This window comes from Numenius arquata, chromosome 18 (assembly GCF_964106895.1).
Source record: "Numenius arquata chromosome 18, bNumArq3.hap1.1, whole genome shotgun sequence".
Lineage (NCBI taxonomy): Eukaryota > Metazoa > Chordata > Aves > Charadriiformes > Scolopacidae > Numenius > Numenius arquata.
Genome location: NC_133593.1, coordinates 12,228,089 through 12,249,908, shown reverse-complemented (window position 1 = coordinate 12,249,908; position 21,820 = coordinate 12,228,089). Strand labels below are relative to the sequence as shown.

General features: G+C 52.0%; 1 protein-coding gene across 2 annotated transcripts in view; it reads left to right on the top strand.

Annotated features, from left to right (window-relative positions):
- Window positions 1-21,820, top strand: part of CLUH (clustered mitochondria homolog) — a 36,479-nt gene that overhangs the window by 7,920 nt on the left and 6,739 nt on the right. For both annotated transcript variants that reach the window (XM_074160759.1, XM_074160757.1), the window contains exons 2-21: window positions 3,896-4,092; window positions 5,493-5,664; window positions 5,826-5,969; window positions 6,178-6,305; window positions 6,959-7,113; window positions 8,568-8,693; window positions 10,132-10,279; window positions 10,959-11,051; window positions 11,601-12,295; window positions 13,415-13,632; window positions 14,272-14,376; window positions 15,494-15,594; window positions 17,011-17,163; window positions 17,739-17,801; window positions 18,470-18,714; window positions 19,465-19,549; window positions 20,048-20,201; window positions 20,520-20,659; window positions 20,760-20,840; window positions 21,439-21,564. In XM_074160759.1, the coding sequence (XP_074016860.1) occupies window positions 3,896-4,092; window positions 5,493-5,664; window positions 5,826-5,969; window positions 6,178-6,305; window positions 6,959-7,113; window positions 8,568-8,693; window positions 10,132-10,279; window positions 10,959-11,051; window positions 11,601-12,295; window positions 13,415-13,632; window positions 14,272-14,376; window positions 15,494-15,594; window positions 17,011-17,163; window positions 17,739-17,801; window positions 18,470-18,714; window positions 19,465-19,549; window positions 20,048-20,201; window positions 20,520-20,659; window positions 20,760-20,840; window positions 21,439-21,564 (3,329 nt within the window). The remainder of the gene's footprint in view (window positions 1-3,895; window positions 4,093-5,492; window positions 5,665-5,825; window positions 5,970-6,177; window positions 6,306-6,958; window positions 7,114-8,567; window positions 8,694-10,131; window positions 10,280-10,958; window positions 11,052-11,600; window positions 12,296-13,414; window positions 13,633-14,271; window positions 14,377-15,493; window positions 15,595-17,010; window positions 17,164-17,738; window positions 17,802-18,469; window positions 18,715-19,464; window positions 19,550-20,047; window positions 20,202-20,519; window positions 20,660-20,759; window positions 20,841-21,438; window positions 21,565-21,820) is intronic.

Here is a 21,820-nt window from a genome sequence, read left to right as displayed (position 1 = left end):
GGGTGTGGGTCTGGCAAGCCCAGCCTGCCGCGGTACCAGCAGGAGCACGGGGCGTTGAGGAACTGGGGTGGCTTGTGCTTGGAGCCTCTGGCTCCCTTCAGCCCGCACAGGTGGGAGGAGATGCCCGGGATGCAGGAATGGAGCAGCTCTGCAGCTGCCCCGGGCGCAGGGACGGGATGTTCCTTCTCCTTAGTGCCGTGGGGACGGGGGGGACCAGCCTGTTGCTGTGGCGTGGGAGGGGAGCAGCCGCTCGGCCCCATCCCACTTCCCTCCTCCTCTCCTGCTTCTCCATAAACTGGCACAGCACGGCTCCGATGGGGCACCAAGTGGTAACCAATGGAGCTGGAGTGGATTTTGCCTTTGCCAGGATTTCTAGGACAGGAGAAACTCAGATTATTATTTTTCAAGTCTCAAGGTCAAACTTTGCCTTTCCATCGCCATATTTTGGTTTTGTTCAATCCCTGTGGATTGGATTTTGGTCTCAAATGCTGTCTCCTGGCACAGCTGGTGGCCTGAGGGGATGTGACCTGAGCTGGGTGCTTGGTTTCTGGTTTAGGGTCTGGCTTGCTCCCCGTGTGCCCGTTGCGTGGCTGCGGCTGCAGGCAGGGCTGGTTGGGAGACCCTGCGGAAACCGCCTCCTGCTGCTCAGAATTCAAAACACCTCTCAGGAGGGAAGGGCAGGATTTGGGGTCTCAGAGTGACACTGAAGCTGGTAATAAGAAGTGCACTCCTGAACTCGGTGATGGAAAAGGCAGGGGTTTAACTTCCAGTTTTTGTGTCTCTAATAATCTCTGTTGTTACCAAATGTCGGGAAGGAATGGTCTCCTATACAGAGCAGTCCCTGCGTCTGGAACTGTTGCTTCCCCTGCTCTCCAGTCCAGGCTAAACTCACAGGAACGTAATGGTGCCATCTTTGTGACTTGATGGTTTCAAAAAAGGATTAGTGACTGACTTTGGTGTAGAAGATTTGTGCTGGCTGGAGCTGGATCTTCTGGCACAAGGAGACGTGAAGGTGTTGCCTCTACATGTCTCTTGTGTCGCAAAGTGCAGAGCTGTACCAGCCCCGTCAACAGTCTGCTGATTTCCGAAACAGTCAGTAGTTTGGGGATCTGGTGCCACTGAGTAGTGAAAAGGAGAAGCGTGGTCCTGGTTGGTGACTTCTTGCTGCAGCCAAGCTTTCCCGGTCTTCCTTTGCTTTGCAGCTGAAGGTGTTTGCTCTGCTCGAGACCAGCATGGGTTGCTCAGCTCTCATGCACCTCCTCTTGCTATGGAGGCACCTTCTCTGCTGGATCTTGCTTAAGAAAATAAAAAGACGTAAAGGAAAATCACATCTACTCAGAGACGACAGTCTCCCTTTCAGGAATATCCTGCCAACTGTTGTGGCCCAGATGTAGCTTCAGTGCCCGCCTCACTACTGCTGGTGAGTCGGCTGGTTGGAAAGCATCCTTGGTCAGGCCTTTGGTGTGACTGGGCACAGGGCAGGCTGCCGGAGCACCAGGCCACGTGGCTGGGAACCAGAGCAGAGAGACAGGAGCTGGCGCATCCCACCGGCTGCTCCTTCCACACCTCAGCCCCTCAGCGAAAGTCCGCTGTTCGGAAGCAGCACCTCGAGCCTGGTGTCTGTGACGCTGTCGGCAAAGGTCCTTGGTCATGGGTAGGAGGAGCTCGGGGCGGTGGGCAGTGCTGCTGGGGCTGTGCCTGGAATTTTCTCTTGGCTGGTGCCACGGCAGCTGAAGATGGGCTGTTGGGTTTTCAGTCAGTGCCGCAGCCTTCCTTGTAGCCACGTTCTGCCTCCTTTCTGGCTGCTGCAGCAGGAGCAAAGCCCAGTGATCCTGCCCCGTTTGGGGGGCAGGGGCTGGACCAAGCCTGGCTCCGTGGCCGGTCTGTGGTACTGGTAGCCCCAGGTGTAGCATTTCTGCAGTTGCTTTTCTGCTCTCTCTCCTGGTCCCCACGTGTCCGGGCAGTCTGGCTGTGGGGTGCGACGAGGGGCTCTCCCCAGCCCTCTGGGCTTGGCATGGTTTTTCTGAAACCACATCTCTTGGGGCACTAGTGTGTGGAGCTTTTCTTCCTCCTTTCTAGCGCGACCGCAGCTCGCTGGAGCCGCGGCCAGGCTGGCTCTTGTCTGGCTTGCCCGTGGTTTCATCTGTCAAAGGAATGAGCAGCTCGTGTTGGGGACATACGCAAAGTGACAGGGAACATGAGGAGCAGCTGCCTGGATGCTGGAGGCAGCGGAGGCTGCTAAAGGTAGCTGGTACCTGCTGCCTTTTGGAATGGGTGTGCTTTCCTCCTGATTCTTGCTCTTTCACCGTGTCCTAATTCAACCTTGTCAGTCTCCGAGGTGTGTTTGCTGTTGGCAGTCGGGAGCGGGAGTCTGACCCTCTGGGGACACTCCAACAGGGCTTGTCACTGCAGCCTTGTGTTGTGCTCCAGAGGTGTGTGAGGGAGTATGGCGTTTCCATCCCGGTTCGTGTACGTGGTGAAGGCTGGGTGACTCTTCTGGGCTGCCGGAGCAGTTGGGGCTGACAAGCAAGACCTAGCTGTGATAGCTTTAGGTCTTCAAGCCACAGCGCCGGTCTGCATTTCAGAAATGAGGGAGGTTGAGCTGCCATCTCCCCTGGAGAGCAGCTGGGGCTGGGACCGGGACCAGTGCCTTGCTGGGAGGTGAGGAGGAGGAGGAGGGAGACCTGCCAGGTGGAGCTGCCTGGAGGACTGCAGCTTGGTGCTCAGAAACCTCAGGGTGTTATCCTGGCCCTGACCCCATTGCAGCCTTTTGGGAAGGCTGTTCCCAGGGCCTGGGAGAGCCCCCAGCCCGCTCCATCTGTGCTGTCTGTGAGCGGGTGCCTGGGAGCACCAAGCTAGAACTACAGCACAAGAGTGGGGGGTCCCGCAGCTGGGGCTACTGGCCGGGATGGCCAGGATGGGACACACGATGCCCAGTCTCTTCCAGCACTTGCTGCCCTGCTTCTGGCTGGGGACAAGGGCGTCTCTTCCCTCTCATCAGCAGCTCTCTCCATGACTCCAGCTTACCCCGGCAGCACCTCAGTCCAAGAACGCGGTGTATCCTCTTTGGCGTGGTCCCCAGCCCGGTTTGGTGGGTGTGGGCTGCTCTACAGACCTACAGCTTCCTAGATCTTATCAGCTCTCTGACACTATCCGCCTTATTGGAAAAGAAGACAAACCATTGCGGGAGCAGCGAAGGAGGTGCAGAGAGAGAGCTCCCCTTCCCTGTGACGCATCGCTCTAAACCAGCGCTTAAAATGTCGTCACTGTTTTCTTTAATAAAAGTGCTGAGGCCAAGCCTCGCCCTGGCACTCTGGGCTCTCCGCGAAGTATGTTGGAAATGCGGAGGGTGGCCCGATGCAGGCAGGGCTGTGGGAGCTGTTTGTGGAGTAACCCAGCTCCCACGTGATGCGGGGCTCAGCAATGCAGCGTCCTCCCCTCCCCGCTCCGGCGGAGCGGCAGCGTACGGGAGGGATGGCATGGCGGAGCTGGGTAACATGTTGGTGCAGAGGTTACAGCTGCCTCCAGGCTGCAAAGCACCACACACCCATTCCTTTTAATTAAGAGGCTCCTTAAAGACTAAGCTGAATGTTTTGTACCCTGACCCATCCTTCCTGCTTCCCTTCCCTCCCCTCTCCGCGCAGGGTTTGTGGAAGATGCAAACCCTGCAGGCGAGGGAGAACGCGTTAATTATGCTGCAAGGCGAAGGGAGGGAAGGGCCTGGCACACCTATGTCTAGTAAACACCAAGTGCAGAATAAAACACTGCGTTTTAACCCCTGGTTCACTTGAGTTGGCCAGAGGACGGTGGTGTTGTCCGAACCCGTCTCTCCAGCTGCTCAGAGAGGACCATCTGTTTGCTCACACCTTGCCTAACCCCCTCTCTCCTCACCCAGAGCACCCGTCTGGCGTGGCGCTGATGAATGGCAGTGGCCCACACGAGAGCCTCAAGGGCGAGAAGGATGCCAGGCAGAACGGTCATGAAGAGGCTGACCCAGGAGAAGATGGGAACGACCAGGAGGTCATTGTCATACAGGACACGGGATTTACCGTCAAGATCTGCGCGCCAGGGATAGAGCCCTTTTCCCTGCAGGTACCTCCCTTTGCTGGCTGGGGAGGGCACTGAGGAGGAGGGGGGAAGCATTTGAGCCAGGGCACACACAGCACTGTCCCCTCAGCCACCTGGACAGAGGACTGTGCCTGGGAAGGTCCCCGTTAGCCCCCACGGCCTGGACGGTACCTTCAGGCTGCCGACAGCTCCGTGATGTGTCTCTCTTCCAATGGGATTAAGGGGGGACGGATGCAGCAAAGCATGTGGGAGCAGGAGAGAAGCTGCCTGGCCGGTGGCTTCTAGAGAAAAAGAAGGAGGAGAAAAAGAGGAGAGGTGAGCAGCAGGCTGGCCGGCACAAGCCTGCTGAGGTTCTGCAAGGATGGGGAGGGTGTTCCTCTGTGGATTCCAGGTGTGGAATGAGGGAAGTGTGGAGTGGAGTGGAGTGGAGTGGAAGGGGCATCGGCTGAGGTGTAGCTGCTCCTTGTCCATCGCAGAGGGGCTTAGGCATGGAGCTGGGCACAGGGAAATGGCCTTCTCCCTTCTGGGCCATTTTGAAGGAGGGATGTGAAAACCTTATTTCTGGGTCTGACTCTCAGGGAGGGACCATCCCATTCTTGCCCAGCAGCTGTGGCATTATGCGCCTTCAGGCGGACAAGGGTTTGGTGCAGTGACAGCTCAGGGAGCTCGAGCACCAGCCTGAAGATGAAGGGAACAATGCAGTCTCCGCTTCCCCTCTGCAGAGAGAGCTTTGCATGTGTCATGTGGACGGTGGCACGTGCTGTCAGATCAGGACAGGCTTTGACATGCCTCGCTGATACTCTGATTTAGCCTGATACTTCACTGAAAGCCATTTGGATGAAGTATCTCTAATTTCAGGGGGAGGTGTCTGGAGTCTAAACCGAGTGGGAAGTCTTATCTCCCCAAGACTGGCGGAGTGTGCAGTGAAATTACATCCTCCGTGGAAGTAGCTGTATCTCAGCCTGGCTTTTTTCTCCTTTAAATCCCCCTGGCTGTTAGTTTTAATAGGCTAATAATAGCAGGCCCTGTTGTTTACAGGAGCTTATATGTAAATGACCCTGAGTGCTCCTCGCCTGTGAGCAGTGTCTGTGGTGCTGGAGCAGAGCAGGGGGTAGGAGAGCAGCCCTGGAGCACAAGCCAGGGTGGTCTCTTGTGTCCCCAGAGCCATGTGCTTGCCCATGGTGTGCCCTGGAGGTGTGACACTGGCGTGGACAGACCACACCGCCCTGTGGATACTGCACCTACAGAGGTGGCAGTGCCCTCCCAGCAGGGACAGCAGTGATCTCCCTGCAGGGGAGAGCTAGAGGCTGCCTTTCAAGCCTGGGGAGGTACAAAAGGTGTTTGATTCTGCAGCAGAGGGACAAATTCTGGTAAGAACACACGTGGGGATTGAGAATAACTGTCTGGGTTCTTCCCTTCTTAAGGTCTCTCCTCAAGAGATGGTGCAAGAGATCCACCAAGTTTTGATGGACCGTGAGGATACCTGCCATCGGACTTGCTTCTCCTTGCAGCTGGATGGCAACGTCCTCGATAACTTCGCTGAGCTGAAAACTATTGAAGGGCTGCAGGAGGGCTCGCTGCTGAAGGTGGTGGAAGGCAAGTTCCTTCAGACTTCAGGAGGGGAGGAGTGAGGGTTTCATAGGAAGTGGGTTTGGCCACCTGGCAACCATTTCCAGCAGTTCCTTTTGGAGACCTGTGTGCCAAAGGAGTAAGCAACTGTCTAATTCCAGTTTCTTTCCTCCTTTTTTGCTCATCAGAACCATACACAGTGCGAGAAGCCAGGATACACGTGCGTCACATTCGGGACCTTCTGAAGAGTCTTGACCCATCAGATGCTTTCAATGGCGTGGACTGTAATTCGTTGTCCTTCCTGAGCGTCTTCACTGAAGGAGACCTGGGAGGTATGGGGCCAAAAGGCTTCTCTGGTGTGGCCAGTGTTTTCATTCCCCTGACTCCTTGCTTCATTCAAACACATCATAACAATCTGTCCCACATCTTTCAGGAGTGCAGGGATACACTGGGAGCACTTCTGCATTCCTCCTTGAGTCATTACCAGAGGAGGGAATGCTGCGTTTTCCAGCACTGACATTCTCTCTCTGTCCATTCTAGACAGCGGCAAACGGAAGAAGAAAGGTACTGAAATGGAACAAATCGACTGCACCCCCCCTGAACATATCCTGCCAGGTAGCAAAGAGAGACCCTTGTGTGCCCTTCAGCCCCAGAACAGAGACTGGAAGGTAGAGTTCTCCTGTGTCATTAAAACAGCTCTCGGCACGTTCCTTGCAGCAAACTGGTGCTCGGGGACTGGAAGCTGCACTGGAGTGGACTTTGGGATTTGCTCTGCTTGATGCTTAGTGAGTGCGGGCACAGCGCTGCTTAGCCAAAGGAATAAAGTCCAAGAGCTTGTGTGCAAACACTGGCCACTGCGTGTGGCCACCTGCAGAGTGTAAAATGGCCACTATCAATGGGAGGGGTGGCAGGGAAGGGAGGGCAGCGTTTCTCTGCAAAGTCCTGGAGACAGGATCTGCAGATCCCTACAAATTACCCTGAGCTTTCCCATACCCTCCCACTTGGATTCTGGTTTAGACGCTGCTGTTTGAAAACCAGTACAGCAAGAAATCCGTGCCTTGTGCAGCCCAAAGGCCTAGGGTGTCTGTTCTTACCTGTGTCTTACGGTGTGAAAGGCAGCAAACTGAGGCAGAGCAGTGGACTGTAAATGGCTGGAGGAAGGGTACGCTCTTGAGACCAGGGTTTTTTTATGTAAGCTCTGTTTCTGTAGGCAGGTGAGGGCAGCAGGTAAAAGGGATCTGGCATGTACATGGAATGGCTCTGTAACTTGAGGGAATGAATTCCTGCTGACAGGACTTGCTTCTCTTGTATTCTTTGGTAGCCTTTGCAATGCCTAAAGGTATTGACGATGAGCGGCTGGAACCCTCCCCCCGGTAACCGGAAAATGCACGGGGACCTCATGTATTTGTATGTCATCACGGTGGAGGATCGGCACGTCAGTATCACCGCGTCCACGCGAGGATTTTACTTGAATCAGTGAGTAACTGGGATTCCTCCTGCCCTGCCCTGCAGCAGGGAGCTTGCCATGGCCAACTGAAAAAGAACCCACCAACAAACAATTGCTGCGCTGCTTTTTTTTTTTCTTTCTTTTCTTTCTTTTTTTTTTTTTTTTTTTTTTTGTGGAAAATAGCCTATTTTAATTTGCTACTTACCTGGGTTTGTAGGAGTTGCTATACTGGATTGGGCTGTTCAGTTATGCCTGGTACCATTTCTTCACAGTGGATAAATGCCTGATGCTTTAGGGAAAGTTTAAACCACCCCATAATGTCATCAGCTAATTAGAGCATTTTGAGTTGGGAGGGAATTCCTTCCTGACCATTGCAGCTATCTCATTTTGCCCTAAAGCAAGAGCACAGCCTGCCAGAACTTCCGAAGCTGGGCACACATTTGACTAGGGTGGGTTTTGTTGGGTTTTTTTTTTTTTAATAGTTCCTAAGAGAGACTGTTCAAGTGCCCGCCCTGAGCCCCTGCCCGTCAGAGCAGCTCTTGAGGGAGGTGCAGGGTCCATCCAGCCCAGCAGCCTCTAACAGAGACCTGTTGAGTTGGGGGTGGACAGGAGAGAACTTCAGAGCAACAAACCCTGTTCTACCTGAGCAACCACCGGCTCAGAAACACCTCTGGGTGGCCTTGATCCCACAGTCCAGATAATTGCCTGGGCAACCATAACCGCATGTTTGAAATACAGTTATAATTCACAGAAGGAGAATGAAGCTGCCTGAAGAGAAGGGGACCTTAAAATATAGAAGATAAAATTCAATTTTCCACCTTCTGTCTCGTTACAAAGCAGAAGTGCTCTGTGTTAAACTGGCTTGTGGAGGAAATAATTTGTAGTCCTCTGTTTTCCCTCAGATCTGTAAAAATAAGTGTTAAAAGCAATGAGTCTGAGGGTACACATCTGAGTGCAGGACCCCAGAGACCAAGTGGCACAATGAGCATGAAACAAGTGGCCTTTTTGAGTTTGGCAAAAAGTGAGCTGTAGAGGGGACCTGTCAGTGTGTTCCTGGCTTCCAGCTGGAAGAGTGGGCATCTCAAGGGGCACCAACTGGTTGGTGTAGCCGGTGCCATTGCCGCTGGGTTCTCTGCTGAGCAAAGGCCCTCCTGGTGTGTTTGGGAAGCTCTGTGAAATCACTTCTGCCCAGCTAGAAAAATATAGGCCTTTCTTGAAGCTGGTGGTGGCTGAGGAAGGTCTAAATTCAATGTGCTGTGGAATCCATTGGGGCCCAGGTGCGTGTTAGGAGCTGTATTGTGTGGAGAGACTGGAGAGGCTCTGGTAGCCCATGTACCACCTGGTCTCCATTTTCAAACAAGGCCAGCAGGTCTTCCATGCAGAGTGTGTATGGAAAGCTCTCGTTCGTGTACCACGTCCCTAGGGTATGAGAAGTCTCAGCTATGACAATGGCTTGTGACTTCGTTTCTTTTTTCTCTTGCAGGTCTACTGCATACAACTTCAATCCCAAACCTGCAAACCCCAGTTTTCTCAGTCATTCCTTGGTGGAACTACTTAACCAGATCAGCCCTACCTTCAAAAAAAACTTCTCCGCTCTGCAGAAGAAACGGTAGCAGCATTTTTTCCTCTCTAGTTGCCTTGAGTGGTCTGTGGTGAAGCTGCTTGGCGAGGCCCGGCTGGTTCTGTGGGAGCTGGGTGCTGCTCTGACACAGCAGGGAGCAAGGGGTGTCTCTTGGCTCTAGCTCCCGGGTGACTCTTGCAGATTTCTTTAGGTTCTGCCTAAAGCAAAGGGTGGGGGGATGAGGGCTTTCCGTTGCCATGGGAGTATCAGTTGTGGGGCTTACCTGGAATTCAGCACACTCTGTCCCTGCTGAGAAACCCAACAGTGGGGCAGTTTGTGCAGTGGGAGAGAAAGCCTAGAGATTGGGCTGCAGTGTCTACACACGGGAAACTGCTGAGATGCGGGTCCCCTCGCTGAGGCTGCATGTTGGCTACTTGCCTCTTGGGAGACCTGGTGGCCTCCTAGCTAGCCAGGCGGCAAAGAGCTCACGTGGAGCCTGGCCACATGCTGCAGCAGCACTGGGCTGGTAAACGGATCAGGAGGTACTTCCCTGAATCCAAAAAAGAGAATGGAGCATAAAATATCAGGGACCGTAACACATGAGGGCTTTGTGTAGGCTTACAGTGGAGAGAGAATAATTATTTTAAACATGTCTGTGCATGTTCAGTTTCTTTAATGTCCTCTAGCTCCTCTAATAATAATAAAAAACCCCAAACAATAATGTATTGTTTCGTTCTCCTGTCCTTGCTGCAGGGACCATTTATTCTGCTCCAGGACAGTGGGTCCTGTGCAAAAGCCTGTCATTCTTCAGAGTCCACTTAATGAACTGCCTCAGCTCAGCGGGGTGCAAATTGACAGGCACATTGTGTGGCTTTCAGGAGCTCTGCTTCTGCTCTCATTAAGAAGATGAAAGTGACACTAGACAAGGGCTGGAAATTAGCAGTGGCCTCCAGCCACCACTGTGACTATCTGGCCATTTAAAAATGATTGTACTGTAGTGCTGCTTGGGCCAGAAGTAAATACAGATGAGACTCCAGCACCTGCTGGGAGCAGACAGATTACACAGGAGGCCGTTGGGCGAAGCTTGGTTTTTCACTTCATTAGCGGATGGTGCTGTGGGCTGGTTTTGTAACGCAACCCAGATAGGCTGGTGTGAAAGCTGAGGGCCAGGGGTGGCCAGCTGGGGGTGGGCATCCTCCCCCTCCAGATGCAGAGGGTGGTGGGGATCTCTGGTGATAGAACTGGGGAAAGAGGGATGGGGAGAGCCTGGGTAACTCTGCAGCCTTCTGCTGAGAGATGCTGCCCGTGCCAATGAGCCACCACGGGATATAGCACTTGGTAAATGAAAGCCCACTGTGCTGCTCCTGGGACCTGGTCTTGTTCTGCTGTGTGTCAGAAGCTGATGTTGCAGCAGAGGGAAAATTCTCTTACAGTAGAAAGAAGTCATCCGTTGGAAAACATCTGATTGTTTTCACTCCCAAACCAGGGTTCAGAGACACCCCTTTGAAAGGATAGCCACTCCTTTCCAAGTGTACAGCTGGACGGCCCCGCAAGCAGAGCATGCCATGGACTGTGTCCGGGCAGAAGATGCTTATACTTCGAGACTGGGCTACGAAGAGCACATACCTGGACAGGTATCGGTCTTGTTTTGCCACCAGCTGCACTGGGAACCAGCTAATTTTAACAAGTAGACCTCTGGTATTTGTGGAAGGGTTTTGTCTGTCAAGGGACAGCTTGTGGGAGCCCTTGTTCTTGGCAGTGCCCTTGACTACAGGGGCTGTGCTGCTCCAGCTGCGACTCCCTGAGCACGTAAAGCTCTGAGAGGAGCAACTTCTGCTGGGGTGTGTGTAAATCCCATGTCCCCGCTCTGAGTGCCACTGCCCAGAAGGCAGAGTGCTCCTCCACACCAGTTGCGCCTGGAGTGGCTCTTGGGTCTCTGAGCAAACTATTCCAAATGTTTCACTTGCAGCATAAAATCTTGCAGGCCAGGAGTGGTGTAGGGCTGTAACGGCTGCCCATGGGCAGCTGTGGCCACTTCGCAGTGTGCTGGCTAATGAAACCTGCACCGTGCTCCTCCAGCACTGCATAAGCTGGGCTAGTGTAAGATCTGTCCCATACTGCTGTTGAGTAAAGTCCACTCATGAAGAGTGTTCATTCCTGCTGCTAATTCCCTTCCGCTGAGCTCCATGGCAGCCTGAATCCTTGCCCCTTCACCTCCCTTCTCTCACAAAATGCCTCGTAAAGCAGAAACGCTGCCTTGGCAGCCCCTTCCCACACAATGCGTTGCTTCCCATGAGGTTTTGACTTTTTCAGACCAGAGACTGGAATGAGGAGCTGCAGACCACGCGGGAGCTGCCGCGCAAGAACCTGCCTGAGAGGCTGCTGAGAGAACGAGCCATTTTCAAGGTACCTTTGGGCTGTGCAGGAAACTGCTCACACAGCCCCTTCTCTGCTGCCCATGTCCCATCTGGACACTTTACCCGCTCTATGCTTTAGAAACTGCCAGAGGAGGATGCCTGTTTGTAAGCAGAAGGGTCTTGTTCTCTCTCGCGTGTCTGCTTTCTGCTCGCAGCCCCACAGGGAAGAGTTGTGCTCCTTGACCCCATGTCTCCCTGCTGACCCCGAGGCAGCCGCCTCTTAGTCCTCTGCTCTTCTGTCTGATCCAGTTCCTCCTTCGAGTGGGTGGAACAGGAGGAGGGGGGACACACTTACACCTAAGCTCCCTTCTGCAGAGAGCTAATGAGTCTGAGCTGAGATGATCCCTACTGTCCTGGCTCCTGGAGCTTGGAAGCTAAGCCACTAGCCAGGCTCCTAAAAGTAAAAGCCAGCTGACCTGCCCGCTGGAAGTCTATTGGGAGGAGGGGAGTGAAGGAGAAATTTGCAGGGAGCTTTGAGAGGAGGTGTTGGGAGGGTGGGAGCCCTTCCTGACCCAGCTTTCTCTCCACCTCCCTCCAGGTTCACAGTGACTTCACTGCAGCAGCAACGAGAGGGGCTATGGCTGTCATTGATGGCAACGTCATGGCCATCAACCCTAGTGAGGAGACCAAGATGCAGATGTTCATCTGGAACAACATTTTCTTCAGCCTGGGCTTTGATGTCCGTGACCACTACAAGGACTTTGGGGGAGATGTTGCTGCTTACGTAGCTCCTACCAATGATCTCAATGGTGTGCGGACCTATAATGCTGTGGATGTAGAAGGGCTGTACACGCTGGGGACTGTGGTGGTGGATTACAGAGGTTACAGGGTGACAGCTCAGTCTATTATTCCTGGCATCTTGGAACGGGAGCAGGAACAGAGCGTCATCTATGGGTCAATAGACTTTGGCAAGACAGTTGTTTCACACCCCAAGTACCTGGAGCTGCTGGAGAAGACCAGCAGGCCGCTGAAGATCCAGAAGCACAAAGTCCTCAACGACAAGAACGAGGAGGTGGAGCTGTGCTCCTCAGTGGAGTGCAAAGGCATCATTGGCAACGACGGGCGTCACTACATCCTGGACCTGCTCCGCACTTTCCCTCCAGATCTCAACTTCCTGCCTGTGGAAGGGGAGGAGATGCCAGAGGAATGTAAGAAAATGGGGTTCCCCAAGCAGCACAGACACAAGCTTTGCTGTCTCCGGCAAGAGCTTGTTGATGCCTTTGTAGAACACAGGTGAGCTGAGCTCCTCCCTTCCTCCTGCAGCTGGTAATGGTCCACCTCAGGACCACGCTGCATTGTCCCTGGGACATCAGGACAGAGCACCCAGAAGTGGGCATCTAAATTCCCCATTGCTTGGTTGTGCAGGTGCAATTATAGAAACTTAATTAACGAGAGGTGAAAAGAGTAGGGATTCTGACAGGGTTACAGGGAGCCTGAGAAAGAGGTGGTTTGGGTTTTAGTCTCCACATCTGGCCTTGTTGTTTCCTCTCCAAACATGTAGGAGTTCCTCTTTTTGCAGATATCCTGTGTGCCTGATGGGGAATGGGAAGGCTTTATGCTTCTTTTTAAGACTCTCTAGATGTCTTGAATGCTCCCTTTTTTTTCCTAGAGGCTGAAAAAAAGTTACCTGTGGGAAGTGCTGTAGGCAGTAGGTGGGATGTGTTGGTGTTAGGGCTCGCTCAGAGCAAGTGGGAGCTCTGGGAGCAGGACAAGTGGAAGTGGTGTGGTGCTGGGGATGTTAATGCTGTGGAGGGCTGCAGGTGCTTTGCTACGGCAGATGGTCACAGCCTGTGCTCCACTCTTAGGGCAGACAAGCCCTCCCGTTGCTGACAGGAGCCCTGCCCGCTGAGCAACCAGTTCTGCTCGTCCTGGTTCTGCCACGTGCCCGCAGGCTGGCTTTGCTGCTCCCCGGGAGAGCTTCCAGACCAGCAGCCTGCAGGACCCTGGCTGTAGGGTGCTGCTGCTGCTGCTCCTTGGCCAGTGGAGGCTGGGCCTCTTCTAAGGTCTCCTGGCAAAATCGCTGTGTGTTTGGGTTTGACGAGCCCTGGGAGAGTCCTCCCGAGCTGTCTGCTGATGTGTGTGTGGAAAGCAATTTGTAACCACTGCAAGGAGATTAGTTTCCTGTTGGGATGGGTAATGAAAACCCACTTTTTTTGTGCTTCTTCCCATAAACTAATGTGCGCTCCTTTGATTTTTTTGGAAAGCTCGTGGGAAGAGGATGTGCATCCTGCCTTTCCACAGGGAAACCGTATGGTCTATAGAGCTAACTTGGTGAGGTTTTTCCCGCGCAGAGCAGTGGTGATCCCCTTGGATTTCCCTGCTGTGCTGAATTCCTCCTTTCCTTTGCTGCAGGTATCTGTTGTTCATGAAGCTGGCTGCGCTGCAGCTGATGCAGCAGAAAGCCAACAAGCAGGAGAGCTCCGGCGCGCTGGAAAATGGCGCCTCTCCGGAGAACGGGACTGCGGAGAGCGAGAAGGCTGAGTCAGAGGATGGTAAAATAGACGATAACGTGACAGGACTTGATCAGGTGAAAGAGCTTGCTGAGACCATTGCATCTGATGATGGAACAGGTATTTCCTCCTCAGGAGCAGCCCAGGCCGCCTGCCCTGGCTGCTGGGCTGTCGCTGGCAGGAGCTGTGCCAGCGTGGGGGTGTCGGGGTGACTGTTGGTGAACAGGACAAGCACTGGCAGCTTCTGTCAATACTGTCCTGGCTCTTTGCACTGAGCTGTTCACACGCTAATGAATTAGTCACCCTGGGGGCCGGCTGGGTTGGTGGGCAAGTGTCTCTGGCTGCAGCGAGCCCAGCAGCTCTGCCACAGGAGCGGGAGCCTGGCCAGCTCTCTGGCCTTGGAGCAATGGGGGGGCCCTGAGGCTCGGTGTGGGTGGAGGGGAGCTGGGGCAGGGCTGGGGGTGAGCAACGCACAGACTCCTTTGGGAATCCTGGGCTCGCATTTCTGAGTATCTGTACTTGGGGGGTGGCAGTTGATGGGTTTTCTGGGTCATTTTATGGGCTCTTGTTCAGGCTTTGCATTTTGCAGCCATCCTCTTTCCCAAATGTCTTAAAATTGATGGGGTTTATAATGGATTTCTGCAGAATGTGCCATCATTGCTGCTTTTAATAGCAAAACTTTTCTCTTAATTTAATAGCTAAACTTGTCATCTTCTGAAATCCGCATTCATTTGTGTTCTTTTTTTCTTCCTGCTCCAGTGGATCCCAAAAGCAGAGAAGTGATTCGAAATGCTTGCAAGGCTGTGGGCTCCATTAGCGACACGTCATTTGACATTCGATTTAACCCAGATATTTTCTCACCAGGTACGTGTACAAAGAGCTGACTTTAGTCCTCCCTCAGAGGATGGCTGTGTCCAGCCACACACAAAAAGTTGTTTTCTGTAGCTTCAAATATTGCTGGCTTTTGGCTGGCGGGGCACAGACTCTCCGAGAAGCACAAAGACAGAGGAAAGAGAAAGCAGAGTAATTGATTGCGATGCTTGCACCACCGAATGCAGGCAGCAAGCTCTCTCCCCCCGCTGTGCTTGGGGCAGGCCTGCAGATTGCTGCCAAGAATCTCCCTGCCATCCTCCAGCGTCGCAGCTGCTAGACCATAGGAAGAGAAGCAGAGGGAGGGGGGGGGGGATTAAATTTGATCCTAATGTAGTAGGTCACACAAAAAACAGCGGTTGTAGCTGGACGACTGATGTTGCATCCTGAGTGAAGGGCAGGGTTTGCTCTACTAATGTGATGATAAGCAGGTCACAGTGCCCTTTCCAACACATGCATCAGTCACAGGTGTTGTATGCAGCTTTCCATGGCTGGAATTGTTAATTTTTATTTGGGAATACAGAAGGAACTGCCAGGGAGTTTCTGGGGGTGAATGCCAAGGCTGTGTGCGTGCAAATTGCAGGTGAATGGCTGTATCATTGAGTTTATGTGTCAGAATAAATGTGCCAGAAGGAGCATGTGTTCTGAAACGCAGCATCGTCTGAGGCTGGTAAGGGTTAGTGCGTTGGCACCGACTTTGCAGCTAGAACTTAAAACCTTATTTTAATTTTGGTGTGCGAAAGCAAAAGGTGCTGGGCTTCTAGGACTTGCAGCATTTGCTGGTCCATCTGTGGAAGTGTGCCTGTTCCAGTCTCACCAGTTGACTCTTCTGCCTTTGCAAAGTGCTGTGCACACTTCAATAGGTAGAATGGACCAGACAAAGAGCAGAATTTGGGCTTTTAAAAGCTGCATTAAGAAAGAATGTGAGTGGACAGGGGCAACGGCGCTGCTAACCCAGCACAGCAGCTGATGTCCTTCCCATTGAAACGTGTTGTAGAGTAGATGAGTAGACAATCCCTTTAACTTCTTACCTGTACTATACCCTTTCTGTGTATTCCTTGTCTCTTCTTTGAGCTGATGTGTTCCATGTCTTTCTCCTTTCCTCTCCTAGGTGTTCGTTTTCCTGAGTCTAGCAAGGAGGAGGTGCAGGATCAGAAGCAGTTGCTGAAGGATGCTGCTGCGTTCCTGCTGTCGTGCCAGATCCCGGGTTTGGTAAGGAGCTGAGGACCAGCAGCGGTGTCCCCGCTTGCCTCCACCCTGGCCGCTCTGAGGAAGCGCTGACAGGGGGACACACCAGCTTCAGCGCCGACTTCTGCTGGCAGCTGAGTCCTGGCCCCCCTGGTGAACAGCACGAGCGTCTCTCGTGCAAGCACATAAAGGGGTTTCCCGTTTCCCGTCTTACATCATAGCACAATTTTCCCACTTCAATCCAACAATGAATTTTTGGCACTAGTAATTAACAGCTATTGCTAAGAGTTTGGGACAATAAAGACCACATAGGTCATCCTCCCTAGCCCTGGGCATCCTGCACAACTTATTGTATTATCTGACCCTGATTGTGACTCAATTGGTGATTAATAATTTGGAGTGAACTGGGAAATTGTTCTTACTAATGTCTATTGTAAAATCTCCCTCTCTAAGTCTTAAGCATTCTGGATGCTTACCCCTGCACCTGGCTCGGTAAGAAATGCCAGCTTTTCCCTTCTCAAGGTGCTCTCTGAATTGGCTGCTGATGCCTGTGTTACAACAGGCACTGTACCTGGGAGGGCAGAATTGATGATCTCCACTCCAGAAGGTTCAGGAGTTGCTGATCTTATGTAGGAGGGGATTTTGTGTGCTGGGAAGTTTCTTCTGCACAATGAATCCACTAGTTTCGTAGTCAGCATTACCTTTAAGACCAGCTGTTTAGTCTTTAAATAAAAAAAGGAGGGGGAGTGAATCAGAAGAGGGCTTGGTGAGTGTTGTTTTACGAGACAGCTGATACACCAGTGTGTAAACCCAAAATGCTGCATAAGCGTGTGCGAGGGCAGGGGACTGCAGGGACCGGCCCTCCCCGCTCTGCGTGTGGGAGAGGGACTGCTGTTACTCCGTGACGCGAGACATGACTTCATCAGCACTGCCACACAACTTAAAATGCAAGTGCCATTTCCCCTTATCAGCTAAGGGTGCACAACGCCGTGTAGTCTTCTAATTGGAAATGTTTTGAGTTAGTGGCTGTGAGGCCCCTAACGAAGGGTTAACCCACCGGTTCCACAGGCATTAAATAAACTGTGCCAAAGGGAAAGTCGCCTGAGCCAGAGTCCCCAGGTGGCAAGAGCTTGCCCAGGCTGCTTTGAGCTCTCCGCTGCCCATGCAGCGTGGTGGTCTCTGGTATTTCCACCGAAAGAACCTTTGGGGCCACCCTGAACCCCGGGTAACAGAAATGTGTGCGACCAGCGGTGGGGAACAGCGGTCCTGTGATCCTGTGCTTGTAACTGAAATGTCATCCCTGGAAACTGCCTTCTCTGTCAGGCAATGCAATTTCCCCTCCTCAATCAGATTTTTTTAATTATTATTAATTTTTTAAAAAATTGAATTTTTTTCCTTCGCGTTTGCTCTCCGTACCTGAAGTCTGCATATTCCCCGCAGGTCAAAGACTGCCTGGATCACACGGTGCTCCCGATGGATGGGGCCACCTTAGCAGAGGCAATGCACCAGCGGGGCATCAACATGCGTTATCTGGGCAAAGTGATCAACTTCATCACCAAGACCCCTGGCCGTGCTCAGCTGGATCACATTTTTGTAAGCATTGGGCTTAACTTCAGGCTGCCAATTAAAACCACCTCTGGCGTAATTTGCCCTGTATGGATTCCAACTTGGCCAATTGATTTCTCTGTGTAAAAATAAACAGCTTCAAAAACAGAGGAGGGAGAAGGAGCTGTAAGTGGTGGATGGGGAGTTTTGCTCCCAAATTCCTAATGGCTTTCATAATGTTAGAGGCTTTGAGTGTCCTTTGGGACAGAGAAGTGTTTCGGGGATGCCCAACCGCAGTAGCGGGTAACACACAGTTGGATTTTAAGCCATGCATTTTTTTTAAGCTTTTAAGCTCCATCTTTGGGCTTTGGATCAGGAAGCGCCATCAGAGCTGAGCTGTGCCGTGCGGGGGGTGGCTGTGGTCACCGTGCCACACGGGGGTGCAGGGGGCTCCTCCCCAGCTCCAGGAGTGCCATCAAATGCAAACCAGTTCCAAACTGCAGGGTGAGGACTGGGGAACATCCTCTGCAGATCTTGATACAAGCCCCCTTCAAAAGGAAAGCGTGTTTTTCATTGTTATTGCTGACTGACTCTTAATCGCTGTTCTTAATTCCTTTGGGTAGAAAATAGGAATCAGCGAATTGATCACTCGATCGGCAAAACACATCTTCAAGACATACCTCCAGGTATGACCTGCAGTCTAACCCTTGCCTTGTGTGTTCTCTCTAATGACTTTTTCCCCACAGAGCTGTTTGAGTCTCTTCTCTCATTAGGCGGTTCATAGGGGTTGCCTGGCAACGGGAAGTACAATCTCATTAGCGCTAAAATAGGTCCAGGCCTGTGTGTAGGGGAAAACAAGTTCCCACTTGAAGGTGGCTTTCCCAGAGAGTAATCATTCATGCTTTTCTTCCCCAGATTCTCACTCATTATGCTGAAGGCTTTTAAAAGTGAAAGCACAGCTTGTAATACCTTTTCCTCTGAAACGGTGTTGCTTTTGCCTTCCAAGAAGCGTTTCTAATTGCACAAACACTAGTGCATCCTTGTGCCTGTCCGTACATGGCACGGAACACACCTGGCTTTGCTCCAGTGTCAGAGTCTTCTTTACACCCTCTAGTTTCTCTGTCCCAGGTGGCAGCCCAAAGTGGAACTATATATTTGTGTGTGTAGGTACATACTTATGTCTTATACCTACATAATTCTGTCTGTGCTGGTTCCACTTGCAAATATTTGCCTTCCTCTTCCTCTCCTGGAAGATTTCGCTGTTTCTGGTAGGATTTGTGTGGGACCCGGGGTCGGAGTGGTGCCCCTGTGATGGCAGGGGTCTTCCAGGGCTGATTTTCGTGTCTCTCTGCAGGGCGTGGAGCTGTCAGGTCTCTCCGCAGCCATCAGCCACTTCCTCAACTGCTTCCTAAGCTCTTTCCCAAATCCCATTGCCCATCTTCCAGCTGACGAGCTGGTCTCCAAGAAAAAGAATAAGAAAAGGAAAAACAGGAACCTTGGGAATTCTGATAACACTGCGTGGGCCAGCATGACCCCTCAGGAGCTTTGGAAGAGTATCTGTTCAGAAGCCAAGAACTACTTCGATTTTAGTCTTGAATGGTAAGCGGAGCAGCAGCCCTCGCTTGTGCCGGGATCTCACCAAACATCTGCAGCTCTTACTGTTCCTTAATAGGACCTGCCTTTAAATTTGTACTCTTGAGGGAGTTTTACAGGCTTATAATGGAAAGAAATCAGGCAGAGAGCAGCAGGGAGAAGTGTAACTGAGACCTGAAATGAGATGAAACCTGTGGGCGAAGGCAGGGAGGAAAACCACAGCAGGAAGGGAAACCTCCATCGTGGCGCCGAGGGGAGCAGAAGGCAAGAAGCTGAGAGTGTAATCAAAAGATATTTGTCTGTACAGACAGTGATTTAGGCTAAAGGGAGCTTATATACCAAAAACCAGGACAGCTTCTCCTGTATCTGAAACAGAGATGGTGAAAAGGCTGCTGGAAGACGTGGATAGTGAGTGTAAAACTGGAAGGACAAGCAGAGTGGCCCAAGAGGAAAGCCATGACTACCTGGCTAAATGGGAGCTTGTCCCTTCACCTCAGGGACAGCTTGCTCCTTACCAGGAGCTGAAGGCATTCAGGCTCTCACCTGAGCTCTGCAGTGAGCTTTGAAGAGAACACGCGTAGGATCTCAGTAAAAAGTACTGTTGGGTATCTGTGAGCTTTAATAGGCTGTTAGCAACCACGGTAACGCCAGTCACTGGTTTCAGTTAGCACCTGCCTGCACAGGGACCCCACACCGGCGGCATCTCCTCAGGCAGACACTTACCCAGAGCTGAAGCTTGTGTCTGCTTTTTTGCAGTGAGAACGCTGACCAAGCAGCTGAAGTGTATAATCTACAGAAAATCACCCTGCTTCGTGAAATCTCCCTCAAAACTGGAGTCCAGGTAAGATCTACATCTCCCCTCCCTTCCCCATCCCCTGTCCTGAGAACCAGAAAGAGTGAGCGCAGGAGGGGATGGCCCTTCAGCCAGATGTGCCAGCCCCTGAGGGTCTTTGGAGTTAATGTTGGATACGGGTTCCACCCCTGGGGAAAGAGATTTCTAATCCCCTTCCCTTTAAGGGTAAACTTGCTGTGCATCTCCCCTGGGAGATTACCCAGCCTGAATGAAGAACCTGGGGTTTTCCTTCCCCACAGCATTGCCATCTTGCTCCTCTGTGGGGTGCGGGAGTGTGGCTGGATGGGGTTCCCCTGCCAGGGGCTCCAGTCCTGGCATGACTGTGCCTTGGCACACCTACACGGGACCTTCCAAAGCTCTGTCCCGAGGTGGTGGCACTGGGGATGTTTGACTGTGAATCCACGTGCAGAATTCACGGCTCACTTTCCCCTTTTCTTGCCAAGTACCTGTGAGGGTGGTAACCATGACTCTCTTTGGTTCTTCTAGATCCTGCTGAAAGAGTACAACTTTGACAACAGGCACAAGCCCACCTTCACGGAAGAGGATATTCTCAACATCTTCCCTGTAGTGAAGCACGTCAACCCCAAAGCCTCCGATGCTTTCCACTTCTTCCAGAGCGGGCAAGCAAAGGTTCAGCAAGGTATGGACCCCTCTGCCTCTGGGGGCAACTGCTGATAAAAAGGGAGAGCAGGGCCCACTGCCCACCACACTCCCACCCACCCCCTTCTGGTGGAGAATTGTGGTCTCCAAGACCATCTGAAACTACCCCCTGCTGTAAAGTTCCCCACTAGGATGGAACCAGGACAGCGATTCCCTTCTCCTGGGTTTCAGTCCTTACATGAGGCAGTGGCCTGTGGCTGCCTATCCCACTGTCCTTGCTTCGTGGGCAGCGTGTTCCTGCAGCAGTGTGAGGGGCTATTTAATGTACATAAATATGTGAATATAACTTTTTTTTCAGGTTTCTTGAAGGAGGGCTGTGAGCTCATCAACGAAGCCTTAAACTTGTTCAACAATGTGTATGGTGCTATGCATGTTGAAATCTGTGCCTGCCTGAGGCTGCTGGCGCGTCTCAACTATATCATGGGGGATTATTCAGAGGTGAGTGGGGGCTGTTCCGTCCTCTCATTCCTTCCCTGTGCTTCCTCACTCAACTGCACAGCACCATCTGACTTGCTCTTGGGTCTTCTGTTCTCTTTAGGCCTTAAGTAATCAGCAGAAAGCGGTGCTAATGAGCGAGAGGGTCCTGGGTATTGAACATCCCAACACGATTCAAGAATACGTAAGTACAGGGTGCTGGGGGAGATAAGCACCTCGTGTGTCTGCCCGGAGTCTGAGAGCCTAAATTCCTGTCTGCACCCAGAGAACAGTCGCAGTTCTCCTTCCCTCTGCCCAGAATCCTCCACTTTCATCATAAGTTTTCTATCTTTCCATTTTGTAACCCAAATACCTAAGTGTTTGCATTATAAACATCCTGCATGGTCGGTATTTGTCCTACTTAGTTGAGAATTTTGGGGGTTTTGTCTGCTGAATGTTTATTTATATTCATGAATTCTGCTGGGCTTATGTCACAAATGAAGAAAGAGTAAGAATCCCCCCAAAAGCATGATCAGAATATCATCTACACACAGGTCAATCCTGAAATATTCCTTGAGGTGCCTAAGAGAAACTGAAATGAAAGACTGCAGCTTCCTCAGTGTCTCATGTGGTACCTCAGTGGAGCTGTAAATAACCAGCAGACCCGGACTCTTCTGAGTGGTTAATCCTTTTTGACCTTTTATTTGTGCGCAGCTGAGGAAAGGAGTAGACAGGAGAGATTGGTCTGCTCTGCAGAGAGGTAGGTGAAAGCCGTTGATGCTGGGTTACTTCTTTTGTTACAGATGCACCTCGCTTTGTACTGCTTTGCCAACAGCCAGCTCTCCACAGCCCTGAACTTGCTGTACCGTGCACGCTACCTCATGCTCCTGGTGTTTGGGGAGGATCATCCAGAAATGGCACTCTTAGATGTAAGTAAGCTTTTGGAGTCTTCAAGTTTCTAATCTCTAAGAAACCTCTTGGCCTTTAAAATGCCCATAGCGCTGGCTATTTAAAATAAACATTTGGGCACTGCTTTTTCCTCCCTGGGTTGCTATCTGTTAGTGCTATTGGAAGAAGGGAAAAAAGGAGTTTGGCTCTTCAGCTGGGAAGGCCACCTTCTGTGGCTGGAGTTCCATGCTGCGACACTGGAGACATGGGCTCAGGAGCCTCTAATCCTTGGGCAAA